The 13762-nt window shown below is 33.9% G+C and overlaps 1 protein-coding gene and 1 long non-coding RNA gene across 2 annotated transcripts; both read left to right on the top strand.

Annotated features, from left to right (window-relative positions):
* Positions 1 to 2674: 2674 nt before the first annotated feature.
* LOC133800387 (polyadenylate-binding protein-interacting protein 3-like) lies at positions 2675 to 8726 on the top strand. Its single transcript, XM_062238344.1, has 15 exons — positions 2675 to 2836; positions 2915 to 3061; positions 3271 to 3407; positions 3771 to 3961; positions 4199 to 4376; positions 4475 to 4708; positions 5205 to 5332; positions 5501 to 5564; positions 6065 to 6157; positions 6234 to 6408; positions 7006 to 7164; positions 7377 to 7459; positions 7571 to 7741; positions 8103 to 8306; positions 8391 to 8726. Exons 1-15 carry the CDS (start codon positions 2695 to 2697, stop codon positions 8625 to 8627), a joined length of 2343 nt encoding a protein of 780 aa, XP_062094328.1. The 5' UTR covers positions 2675 to 2694; the 3' UTR covers positions 8628 to 8726.
* Positions 8727 to 10991: 2265 nt separating this feature from the next.
* Positions 10992 to 11580, top strand: LOC133802577 (uncharacterized). The gene is made up of 2 exons (XR_009877392.1): positions 10992 to 11099; positions 11350 to 11580. It is a non-coding gene; the product is annotated as an uncharacterized LOC133802577 (long non-coding RNA).
* The last annotated feature ends 2182 nt before the right edge of the window (positions 11581 to 13762 follow it).

Genomic DNA, 13762 nt, shown 5'->3' with positions numbered 1-13762 from the left:
CCGTTAAGGAACATGATTATTATTGTGTTTGTGTTTGATTGGTTAAGATACCTTGATTTATATGTATGCATACTTGTTTCTGAAGTATGCTTATCTATATCTGTATCTGTTTGTCTGGTTATCTGAATGCGTGATTAAAGTCTTGACTTATTAGTCAAGGGCGGCAATAGCGCGATGCGTGCTAGTCGAGAGGCTTAGGCCCAATCAGAGACGTACAATTACAGTGGCCGACCCTATGGTCATTGGAAAACAAAGCACTTGGATAGCTCTATGGCTAGTTACTCAGAGCTAAGGGTAAGGGCCCCAAATGACTCTATGGCCACATAGCTAGGGCATAAGGCCCGAGGTTGAATCTATGGTCATTTATTCAGGGTAGCGGGCCCCAGAATGATCCAATGATTATTTATTTGTAATTGTATACATGAATGAGTAGGTTATTACTGTTGGGTATACTAGATATTTATTTGGAATTTGTATTTGTGTTCATGCTCATGTTTAAGTTTTCTTGCCAAGCCTTGGCTCACGAGTGCTAAGTGGTACAAGTAAGGGGAAAGGAAAGCTAGACCAGCCATGAGTTGGAGAGCTTTGATGGCGGCGTGTATATATGCGACTGCTGGTCCACCATGACCGAGGATATCCCAGAGGAACTAGGGTTGTATCCCTTATTTTGCTGCTTAATTACGCCGACGGGTTGTAACTTTTGATTGTTTATGTTGGGGTTTTATGCCCTAATTAAAACCCAATTTCTTTGTAATCTCATTTATTATCAATAAAAGAATAGAAATCATTAATTGACTTGGTCAATCACTTTGCTCACATGTTTTATTTTCATGATTTTTTGTTTGATATAAACTTCTATTAAATCCTGAGCATATAGGTAATCATATTTATAGTGACGTAATAAAAGTGGAATATAAATACGATTATATGTTCAAATATAAGTTAGTCCTAAGATTAGTCAGTGCACAGGATTTACACTGACTTGTCAATCTACGATATGATCTACTTACACATTGTAGTGTAATGTTCTTTCCAGAACATTAACAAAGTGGATAAGATCGGATGTATTTGTTACATCGGACTGGACCAATATTGACAGAAGATATAATAAGTAAACATACCGTTATATCTATTCTAGTCATATCATATAGTTGACCATACACTACACCAAATACCCATTTCCATAACACATGAATATAATAGAAATGAAAAAGAGTTATGGTAAATGTTATGTATGCAGCAAAATAAAAAGGCGGTAATATTTTGGGAGCCCGCCACTCGTACATTTTTTTTCAGAAAAAATCACATGGACTCACCATTTTCTTCTTCGGCTAAGCAAAGTCCGAACTTTATCTTCGGTTTCATCATCCCTGCTTCAAATCTGAGCTCACATCTCCTCCATCCCTCAAATCTCAGCCTCCATCCCTCATATCTCCTCCATCTCTCTCTCGTCTTTCTCTATCTCTCTGTCAGTAGGGTTCCATTCGTTGGGTTGTTTCACTCCTCTTCGGTCTTGGCAAGCCAGGTAAGGATATATAGTTTTAGGTGTTATTGATCTGGGTCATTGGGTTTTTATGCTAATCGAGCTTAATTTGGGAATAAATCTAATGGGTTGTTTGATTTTCTATTTCCCTCTACCTCCGGCCTCCCCCGACCTCTGCTCTCACACACTCTCTCCATATTTCTCGGCAACGGACAGTCCAGCAAGTCGAGCAACGGAGGAAGTAGAGCACCCACCAACGGCGACTTCTCCAATAGGCTCTCGGCTCGCTCTCTCTGACTAGCAACGGCACAGGAAGGGACTCCTCCAACAGGTTATGTCAGCTCTCTTCTTTCTTTGTGTCTTGGACTGAATTAACTGGTCATAGCGAATTGAGATGGATGTGAATTTTGAAGCGTGGTTTGATTTTTTCTATGTAATTTTCTTCAGTCCAATTTTCCTTACATATAATACAAATTTTTCTCTTAGAGTGTCCCTCAATAATCTGCAAATTGGTTTCCTTCTCCATCCGCCCCTCCTCTCTGTATATATACTATAAGCACATAGGCTAAATATTAGATAAATGTAATTTGCAGCAATGGTATGTCGAGTATCCCGACGAAGGTCCATGGTATGAGCCTTGACGAATTCAATCAATATTAGAGCCTTGACGATAATGCAAGTGATAAAACTTCAATTCACGGGCACTTAAACAGATGCTTAGAATAATATGATCTTTCTTATTTTTGAAATTATACTGTGCATTTGGATTGATTCCTCATTCGTTCTGTTTGGGTAGGTTCATTGGGACTACAGGAGCTTTAGTGGGTAAGGTGAGACTTTGATTTGATTAATGTTATAATCTTCTCAAAATTTCAACATTATTAAATATGGTTATCTGGATCAGGACATTATTTTGAGATATTTTGGCAGTGGCATATCTTGAAAATTGTTATTGCTATTCCAATTTTGGTCAACACTTTTTGTGTTTTCTTTGCACTATGTTATATGTTGAAGGAACACAAGTCAATAGATTTTTGTAATAAAAATGATCTCTGGATAAGAATTGCAGTGTTTACTTTCACCTTGGTTTATTAGCATCATCTGAACATGGTTTTTAGAACATTGATCATTCATTCAATGTATGTTAATGCAATAGAGTGGCTTAAACAGATGCCAAGTTCTTTGTCATAGGTTAAAGGGTTCTGTGAAGGATGAATATGCAACCGGCTGTCCATTCCAAATCATCTGCCAATGGATTTGGCCGTCGCAGAGGCGAAAGCGATGTGGGGACCAGGCTGGAGAACAGGTCACAGAGTGGGAAGTCAAATTCCAATAACAGATTAACATCTACTGGTGAAATTCGCTTACAATTTCTGTTGTTTCTTGTTAGGATTTATTTTCCATTGTTAAAGAGTCTAAATTCTATGACAGGGAGCAAAACTGGTGGCCATGGGAGTCCTTCGCATGATCGCTTAGTATATATAACTACTTGTTTCGTTGGTCAGCATGTGGATGTCCATGTGCAAAATGGATCCATATATTCTAGAATATTTCATGCAGCAAACGAAAAAGATTTTGGTAGGTTTCACTTTTTCTATTTTTGTTGAAGAGCTTATGTTTTACAGGTTTCAACCTTTTTTATTTATTAAAGATCCAATCTTTAATATCTTAGTCTTCATTGAGTATTTTGCATTTTTTCTGGCGTTTAGTATTACTTTAGTCAGTTGACAGTTCTAATCCTGTATTTTAGATGAGCTTTATCACATTCACCTGTTTGTTACATTCAGGAATTATATTGAAGATGGCTCGCTTGACAAAAGATGGTAGCTCTCGAGGACAAAAGTCTCCCGCGGAGTCAGTTAGCAAGCCTCCCGCAAAGACATTGATTATACCTTCTAAAAAACTTGTGCAAGTTATAGCAAAGGTTTTGCAATATTTATGTTCTGTTCTTATTTCTGATTTCAATTTGTTGCATATATTTTAAAAAGTTCCACTGCTTATGGTTTTTGTTTGAGTTATGTTATTGTTTTGTTATTACTATAACTAATAACAAAACTATTGCTACTATTGCTACTATATTACACTAATGCCTTGCTTGGTAAAATTTTTGGTTTCAAAAGTGAATAAAGGGTGGAGATCTTATCAAGATGTTACTTCAGAAAATCTTCACAATTATTTTGAATATTGAAATAGAAATGTTTACGGGCAATAGCTTAATAGGTAGCTACATTAGATATTACATAATTGGATAGAGTATGATGATGCAGTGGTAATTCAACTATGACAGGATGTTTCTGTTACAAGTGAGGGGTTTTTAGATGAGGCTCAATGTGAAAAACAGCAAGAACTTATGATAGATTCTGTCATATCGCAATCTCGCCATGTTGAGTTGGAGAGAGAACTTGAGCCATGGGTCCCTGACGAAGATGATCCGCAATGCCCTGAATTAGAGAATATTTTTGATGGCCATTGGAATAGGTTGTTCTAACATCTATTTTTTCTCATATTTATTGGTGATATATTGCTATTTCAATGTTGCAAATGATTTTTTCTTTCAAGTAGGGTGCCATTTAAACAACTTTGCGGTTCGATTGGTAATTGTCATTTTCTTTTAAATTTAAAGCTAATTTGTGATAAGTCTTTAGAGCACTGATGCTTCTTTAGATTTTTTTTTTTTGCTTTCCTAAGTAATTACTAGTGCGCTTTTCCTTTTAGGGGATGGGACCAGTTTACAGTAAATGAAGCATTGTTTGGAGTTAAAAGCACATTTGATGAGGAACCTTACACCACAAAGCTTGAGAGAGGTCCTAAGACTCGAGAGTTGGAAAAGGAAGCTCAAAGAATTGCAAGAGAAATTGAGGGTGAGGACACTCGTGATCTTCATTTAGCAGAGGTGAGGCTTTGTTGATGGTATTTTGAACCTATAAATACTTTTTTTTTACCTTCGAAGTTTTCTAGTTTTGGATGTTGATTTTTTTAAATGCAACACAGGAAAGAGGCTTTCAACTCAGTGGCAATTTAGATATTGATGAGGAGACAAGATTCTCTTCTGTCTATCATGGTAAGATAGCTGATGACAGTGGTTATGATGAGGACGTATTGGTGGATTCACATAATAATGATACCTTTGGAGATTCCTCTACCTCTGGAATTTATAGTTCAGCTGACTGGAACAAAGGAAAAAGTAATGATGTGGCTCGAGCTTCATCAAGTTCTTGTGCTATGGTAGCTCCTTCATCAGAAATCTTTCTCATAATTTTTTGCTCAGCATGTTAGCTATTGAAGCTAGTTGTTGTTTAGTCTTTTTAATTATCTAAACAAGTTTGTTGCACTCTGGATTATTGTCAAAGTGTTGGTTGGCAAACCATATGAATATTTTGAAGCAAAATGAACTGCAAGACCTTTCTAAAATTTTGTTCTTAATTATATTTCTTTTTTGGAAATTGGGTTTATTGAAGCAACAACCTATAAATCTCCATGCTATCTCCACCCCACTCCCCTTCCTCTTTATCCAGAAAGGGAAAAAAATTAAAATAAATAAAGAATAAAAAAGTTTCTTTTCGAGGCGTGTTCCATAAATTTATGCATCCTTTTTTTATTATGAAAATTTAAAATTTATTCCTGATATAGTGCTGGTTTTTCCCCGTACATTATTTTGTTGAGAATGTTTTTCTCTATATATATTTCTCTTTTATACAAATGTTATAGATTTCTTTTGTAGGATCAAGCACAGTCTTTGCATTCAAGTGTTGGTGTGGATTTAAGCAGGTCTGGTTCCTATGATCATGCTGGGCAGCTGGCATCAGAACCACCTTTTAAAAGCTCTTCCGCTACAACCAGTGAAAGCAGGTTCCCAATAGAGTAATCATATTCATTTCTTTAGGATTTTTTTTTGGTGTGTGTGTGTGTGGAGGGAGTGGGGAGAAGAATTTTAATTTTTTGATGTACTTTAAAGCAGCACCCGCCTATTTCATAACCGCCTATTTCATAACTAGCTTCTCTTGTCTGAAATTTTAGGATCTTGGATAATCAACTTTGCGAACATGGAGGGAGTGTGAAAGAGTATTCAGAAAAACAGGCTGTGAGAGGTATTATCTTTGTGGCATCCCATGCCTGAATGCCCTTGTATTTGGCATCTGGCATGAAGCAAAAGTAATGGAGATCATATATTATTGTATATAGTGTGCTCGTTTGACATATCTTTTGCTTTTACTTTTATATAGTAGAAGAAAAGAAGTAAAAGGCCTAAGTTTTTTTTTTCAATTACGGTTTGGATAGTCTATTTTATTTTATTTTTTTAAATCACAAAAAATATTTTATTATATTTAATTTTATTTTATTAATTAGACTAAGGATAAAATATGTAATCTGGTGTACTAACTTTGGCATGTAACAAGATTCTATACACCGTTAGTATCCTTGTTGCTAACTTGGCACAAGTAGCTGAGCATGGTCACATGCTTATATCGTAGAATTATTGCAATGGCAGTGTTTCTTTTTCTGTAATCCTGTAACTATTTTCCTTTTGACCTTTACAATTGCTTAAACATGTCAAGAACTTGATAATGTAACTTCCTCCAGACTTTTGCTCTAGATGGTGAAACTGATCTAAAGACCAGGTTTATTCCCTCAGCTTGCATGGGGATTGATCTAGAAGTCTTGCACAAAATCAAGGTAAGCTTTCCATGAAGATTTCTATCGGGTTTTATTTCACTTTAATAAGTGATGATGCATTTCTCTCTCTCTGCAGGGTGTGATTGAGTGCCCTGTTCCTGACAAGGACATTAGAAGATTTGATGCAAATTTACGGTTGTTTCCTCCTTTTATTGATAACGATCTGTGCCCATTAACCATTAAAAACACAATTCTTCAGTCATGTTACTTGCGGAATACCGAATGGGCATGTGGAGTAGCTGTTTATACAGGCAAGTTTGTTTATTCTAGTTGTCAAGGCCATATTTTAATGCATACCTCTCTGTTCATGCATGCACATATTTGTTTTGTTTTGAAGCAATAAGAAAAGGGAAGTTCTCATAAATGGTAAGTGACCTTATGCAGTATATGAAAAAAATTATTAATAAAGTATGAAAATTTGTACTTTAATCATGACATCTGCTAGTGAAGTCAACAACTTTCATATTAATTATCAACATCAATATGCCAAGGGAAATATCTTAGTACCTCCCAAACTTGCTACTGTATCTTAAGAAATAATAATTGATAAAACTTGTATTTCTGATTGATGGGAATAGCACAAATTTAAGTGAGTCATGCTTCTTCTTCTCTCTCTCTTTCTCTATCTATCTATCTATCTATCTATATATATATGTCTCTCTTTAAAGGCTGTCATGTGGTTGATGGCTTCAGTGCCTACAAATTTTGTACCTTCTCTGCAGTCTGACCAATTTTAGTTATGGAAGTTTCCAGAGGATTGATGCTGTAATGTTAGAATATCATAATATACGTGTATCTTAATGTTATCTCAACGAGTTTACATAGTGAATTATTCTTATTTTTATCAGGCAATGAAACCAAGTTGGGTATGAGTAGGGGCATACCTGAACCAAAGCTTACAGCTATGGATGCTATGATTGACAAGTTGACTGGAGCTATATTTGTTTTTCAAATTTTCGTTGTTATGGTTCATTTAATCTCTTCCTTGATGCAACATCTGATTGTTGGTAACCTGAAAATTCTATTATAGAGAAGTCAAAGTCAAGGCCATTGTTGGCATTGCAGTTTTATATACTAATAGAAACACTATCGTCTCTAGTGTTTTGATTTTTCATCAGTCTGAATTTCATTAGTCTAGGATATGCCTTGTAGCTGCCCTTTGTATTGATGTTGCATATAGTTACTGCAGAAATGAAATAGATGTAGTTTTCTCTTACAGGAAGCTGTTTTGTGAAATTTGCAACAACTATTGAAGCCGACAAGGCCATCGCAGCTCTAAACAATCAACATTTTTTTCCTAGGGTGAGTTAAAGCTTTAGTGCTCTTTACATGGAGGATATGAATACTCTTGTTGTCTGTGGTCGCATCAACTGAGTTATTGGTTAAAGATTTTGTTGTCTTTACCTTTTTTAGGAACAAATGCCTATTACGGTTAAGTATGCAGGCAAGCCAGACAGAGAAAGAGAACGTCATGGTATATTTCTGATCTTCGAGGCAGTGCCTTTTGAACTCCCTCTTGTAGTTGCATCTAGTCAATTTCTAGGCATCAGATGTCACGTTGGCAACAACTTTTGTCTAGCTCATGTATCTCACATTAATGAACATTTATTAGATCTTATAAAATCAAATCTTTGCGAGGTGCTAAGAGTTTGATGCACAGAGTTATGGACCAATTGGTTATAAAATATTGCTCCAAAAATATTTTTTGTGGCTTCCTAATGAATTTACAAACAAGTGGATCTTTAATAAATTTTGTATTGTTTGATGGAAATGCATAATATATTAGTATTCAAGAGGGGTAGCTCTAATGATCGGATATGTGGTTTAGACCCACAAGGTATGAGGTTTGCATCCCTCCTCGGCTGGCCCTTACATATCTGAAGGGGTTTATTCAATAGAATATTATATTGCATTCCTTCTGCTTCATTTTTTTTTTTAATTTAAGAACTTTATCTATGTTATCTTAATGAAATGTTTAATGCAGCCTCTACCAACTGGAAGCAGTTCTCGGGAAGTTGCTTACAATATTCCCAGAGCTGCAGTGCCTGCAAATCCTCAGATGCCTGAACTTCCAGAATGTGATTGGAGTGAGCATACCTGCCCTGATGGGCATAAGTATTATTATAATTGTGTCACTCGTGAAAGGTTGGTATGTTCTTTCGTTCACCCTTGTTTATTTTTCAGTCTTATATCTGTAATTTACGAGGATAAGGGCTTGAAAATTAATCTGCAGTGGGACAAGCCCAAGGAATATGGTTTGTTTGAGGAACAGTTAAAGAATGAGAGACAGCAGCAAACTATTGCCCACAAGCTTCAGTCTTCTTCCTTGGTTCTCTCTAAACAGCAACCTGCTCAAACACAAGAAATTCATTGCCAAACTCATGTTGACCATCAAAATCTCCAACTAGAAAAACCTGCTCTATCTGCGCCGGTGCATATTACTGTTTTCTTTATCTTCCATTTTCAGTAACTTTTCTGTTGATTTATGAATGCGACTTTGGTGCCATGAAAAGACTTCTGTTAAATAATATTTTTTCCCATCTCATATGCATAGCAATGACAATGTGACATATCTTGTGAAGGTTGGTATGTGAGGTTTCACGAAGAGTTATTATTATTTCCTTGTTCATATAACATGAATTATTGATTTGAATACCCTCAATTAGAACTTGGACTGGTAATATGATAGGCCACCCTTGACCTATGTGTATGCCAGGAAGGATAGAAGCAAAGAGAATGCATATAGTTAGTATTTTTTATTTTGTATAGATGTGATCTCAATCATTAGGCCAGAAGTAAATGAGGGTTTGAATAAGTAGAACCTGCACATACAGAGCATTTTTCTTGATATGTGTATATAACTGGTGTTATCATGTCATTTGTTGTTGCTTTATTGGTATTCTATAAATATGAAAGAGATCAATGCTCTAAACCTGAGTTTGAATGTTTGCTATTTGTGTATTGTTTAAGTTTATTCATTTTTTTTCTTTCACTTTTGTCTGCTACCTTGTTTATAATATATGGTCAAATTTGTTAAAATTCCATTTAGATAGATAGCCATGTAGAGTATTTGTGGAATACATAAGTAATATTCGGTCAGGTTAAACAGTTAGGGAAATCACAAAGGACTAACCAGTTCTTGGAGTCTTTGAAAGCAGAAGGGGAGGTTATCCTTGAAGATGTGCAGCCAAAAGCAGGCCAATCTAGATCATCTGCCCCACCTTTAATTGATCCCGTCACTTTGGCTGTTGAGGAGAAACTAAATGTAACACTGAAACGAGATGGTGGTGTCAGTAACTTTGATGTTCAGGGAACACTATCGCTGCAGATTCTAAATGCAGAAGATGGGCAAATCCAAGTTCAGGTAATGTAGTCCAAGCTACTTTCTACTTGTAATCCTTGTGATAGTTTAATTTTAAGATGAGGTATAATGTATGTGATGACATAGTAGGTAAGCTTAGACCTTGTCTTAATGTGTCATCAGGCTAGGAAACTAGTAATAATGTTTCTTCAGTGAGTCAACAGGAGGCCTCCTGTCTTTGTGTTTGATAATGGACTTCCAAGGTTGTCCTTCAACTGTCCTGCTTTAGTTTGTCTGGTTATAATTGTGCTATGATTGCCAGGATGATTTGATACGCTGAACAGACTAAGAACATCTTAAGTAATTTAGTTGCTGCTGTTGACAATTTATCATATCTTCGAGCACTGATCTGTAGACTTATCTCAGTTTTTGGTTCAAAGTTTTGATTATGAATTTTTCTTGCAAATGTTTCATCTGGGTATCAGTATAATTTCGATTTTAGTCACCATAATTGCTTAATATGGTTTTTTTTTCTGGGTTATTGATCTCTTATGTAATTGAAGTTAATTTTATTGCCTCTGAACTTATATTTATGTGAATTTCCATTTAGTAATGCAGCATTTTGATTCATATCTTGTTAATGAATTTTCATAATTTAATCCGATAAAAATCAATTTTTTAGTTGGAGTTTATACTGCTTTTATTCATGTTGTTTCTGATAGTTTTTAGTAAATTCTCTTACATGGTTAAATTGTGTCTACTGACTGCATAGTCAATGCATTACTTCATAAGACCACTCAAGAGAGTTTTATATGTAGTTAAGGAGTCTAATTAGTTAGCATCAGGATTAGGACTCCTAGTGAGACTAATTAGGCTCTTGGGCTTTCATTAAAATTTTCAACCTTTATTTTTAATACTTGTGCTCTGTAACTGTAAATTTTCTATATATAGGGAGCTTTGGAAGACGAACTATCCGCAACAGAGAGCCAGCAAAAACCATAGACACAGTATTAAGATGGTAAGCTAAAGCTTTACTACATATTTTGAGTTCTTTCTTCTTTGAATTAAATCTGGTATTTTTATATGTATAAATATGTATATATATATATTTATATATGTATATTCTACCTAAAGACTCCTTTTTTTGTGGTCAATCTTTTCTAACTGGTTTGTTGAATTAATTCGAGTTCTGTAGCTATTAGAAACAATGGTAAAGAACTGTGGGGATTACAGTAACATCTGATTATTGAGACAATATTATTATTTTATAGAAGTAAATATTCAATTAGGTTTAAATTGCATAATTATTATGTTTGTTAAAGGTGCCTTTATTTAAAGTGCAATACCGATAAAATGGATATTTGGAAGACTTTTTGATGTTCCATTTGGCCATTCCTCACTGTTAAATACAGCTGCTAGTATCATGCTTGTTTATTACATCATTTTTTGTGAGTAGTGCCTTTTTCTTGATTTAAATCCTTAATTTGTTTTGGTTAATGATGGCTCTTTATCTATTGTGGTACAGGCGCAAATGCGAGATTTGGCAAGGTTTGTCGAGACAAAACAACAGCTCTTGTCTCTAAAATCAAATCATCGTATGAATTGGATCGGCTTTGCTGTTGCTCATCATTTAAACTCAAAGTACGAATTTGACCTTATTTATTGATCCTTTATTTATATATATTTATCTTTCTAGTGGCCATCATTTACAGTGACAAACCTAAATTGTTTTTCTTGTTGGTCTCACTTACTAATGTTACTCAAATACTTAATGTTTGATATAAACAACCAAGAAGTTTCCAAACTTATGTTAATTTGGATGCCATACTTGATGCCCTGATGGTTACTTATGTTCTTAATAATAAAATGACTTTTTTTTTACAATGTGCAGGTATATTGAGATGATTTCTTTGGAGCAATTTTTGACAACATTTGTAGTTGAGGCCTTTAGAATGGAAGAATGTATTTCACTAATTTTTGTATACATTTCTTGTTTTGTATTTAGTGATAAAGGAATCTGAATTGGGCATAAATTATGTTGTAATATGATTTCTTAAGCCTAGACTAGTAGACTAAATATTGTAATTACATTTGAGTAATTAATAAAAATCTATTTATGTTACCTTATTTGGCTTCAACTTTCATATTTGTTTTCCTAGTTTTGTGTAAGTAATAAAAGATTATGTTTCTCTAAGCTAATATAACAAATGTGTTATACTAAAGTGTAGTATAACACAAAAAAAGTGTTATACTAAAGTGTAGTATAACACAAAAAAAGTGTTATACTAAAGTGTAGTATAACACAAAAAAAATGTTATAGTATCGACTATAAATAACATAATTCAACACTTATCTATATATTAAAATAACACAGAAATTGTGTTATCGTTGACAGTACAATAACACATATGTATAACACTGATAAAGTGTTATGTAAAGTACCTTGACCTACGATAACATAGTCTGTCTTAACACATCAGAAAGTGTTATCGTAGGTTTTGATAACACATTTTTGGTGTTATTAAAAGCATTTTTTCTTGTAGTGATATGTCAATTCAATCTCAATTCTGAGTGGTTAGTATTGTAACTGGTTGTATTATTTGAGTTTTTTAACTTGTTTGTTACCAGCTTACCCTACGGACTAGCTCATACTTACATCTTGGGAACTCGGTAGTATAATTGAATGGGGGTGTTAATCATAGATATGAACATCTATAGCTTCTGATGAAAAAGTGAAACGATGGTTTACTTTTAGTTTAGTTCAATGTGCTTAATGATAGAGATCTCATTTCAATAATTAATATTAGTTTACTGAAATATCATTTACAAGGAACTAAGTGTATTAAGGATAAAATACAATGAAGGGTAAAACGGTATTTTAGTCTTATCTCATTGTAGACTGTTTAAAGATGATTGAGTGACAATTATGGTTGTAACAATAGATGATTAATAATCTATATATATATTTCTTATAGAGCATTTTATGAATTCAAGAGTGCAATTCTGAGTCTTTAGAGGGATCACGAGGAATTAATAAGTTAGTAAATTTATTTGTTAGATTTAAGATAACTTATTGGAACTTGATTTCATAGGCCCATGGTCCCCATTGTACCTTGGATAAAATAATCTAGATAGTCTCAATTAATTGATTTAATTATCAATTAGAATTATTAAAATTGACCAGGTCAATTTTGGATAGTTTCACAGAGTTATACAATTTAGAGAAGAAAAGAGAAATTATGACAGATTTATTAATTAAGATAAATTGGTATCTAAATTAATAAACAAGTTTAAACCAATGTTACAATTATAAATAATTAATTTGATAAAGGATTTGAATAATTATTTAATTAATTAAATCAATAGAAAATAATACAAGCATTGATTTTAAGTCCAACCGGCTTATAGTCAAATGAGAAATTTCACGGGCCTAAAGCCCATGATAATTTTGACCTAGGGCTGATATTATTTATTATTTTATTGATTTTTTAAATTAAATTAAATGTCCTAATTGAGTCTATAAAAGGAGTGCTAAGTGAGAGATGAAATCAGATTTCTGAAACACATGGTTCTGAGAAGATGAGAAGATCTATTAGGTTTTAGATTCTGTCTACTGCATAAGTCCAATTATAAGCTTCATTTTTTCTCTTCTACTCTTCTTCTTTCTGTATCTATCTCGTGTGTTGAGAATTTCCCACCCTAGCCTAGGTGATTCCATGGATACTTTGGAAGGCTGTGAAGAAAATTGAAGAACGGTTCAGTTTCTTGGTAATACTCTGCGACAAAAAGGATACAAGGGTTAGAGCAACTGAGGGAAGGACTCTATCATTCCGCTGTGTATAATGGAAGAATTCTTATCATTATTTCTCTTTGAATTCAATTTTAGAAACATGTTCTAGGTTGTCTCATAATAACTTGTTTAATATTAGATCTACATGAGAATAAATAAAGATCTTGTATAAGTTTTCCCAACAATATATACATTTTCAAACATCTGTTTGTAACCTTTTGGGATCCCATGTATCTATTAAACTTTTAAATGAAAAGTCAACGTTCCCTTTGACCAAAAATTTTAACCCTAACCTTTGACATTAACTTTAGTTACATGTTTATAACCAAATGACTTTATTAGCAAGTCTGACAATATTTAAAGTTCACAGTGTAACATTCATGGATTAGGAGGACGTTACATGAAGTTTGCTAGAGAATTTATTTCATAGCCTAGATCGAAGACCTACTTGAAAAATGAGGTATTGTTTTACCCTTTAAACTTAATTTAAACTATCAATTATGATTTTATTTGG

The sequence above is a fragment of the Humulus lupulus genome, chromosome 9, assembly GCF_963169125.1.
Source record: "Humulus lupulus chromosome 9, drHumLupu1.1, whole genome shotgun sequence".
Classification (NCBI taxonomy): domain Eukaryota; kingdom Viridiplantae; phylum Streptophyta; class Magnoliopsida; order Rosales; family Cannabaceae; genus Humulus; species Humulus lupulus.
This window is presented reverse-complemented; position numbering and strand designations above follow the sequence as displayed.

Coding starts and splice junctions, on each gene's coding strand:
- LOC133800387 (XM_062238344.1), top strand. CDS start 2,695: ATGAATATGCAACCGGCTGTCCATTCCAAATCATCTGCCAATGGATTT. Junction 2,837..2,914: donor TAACAGATTAACATCTACTG/GTGAAATTCGCT, acceptor ATTCTATGACAG/GGAGCAAAACTGGTGGCCAT. Junction 7,460..7,570: donor ATCAACATTTTTTTCCTAGG/GTGAGTTAAAGC, acceptor TACCTTTTTTAG/GAACAAATGCCTATTACGGT.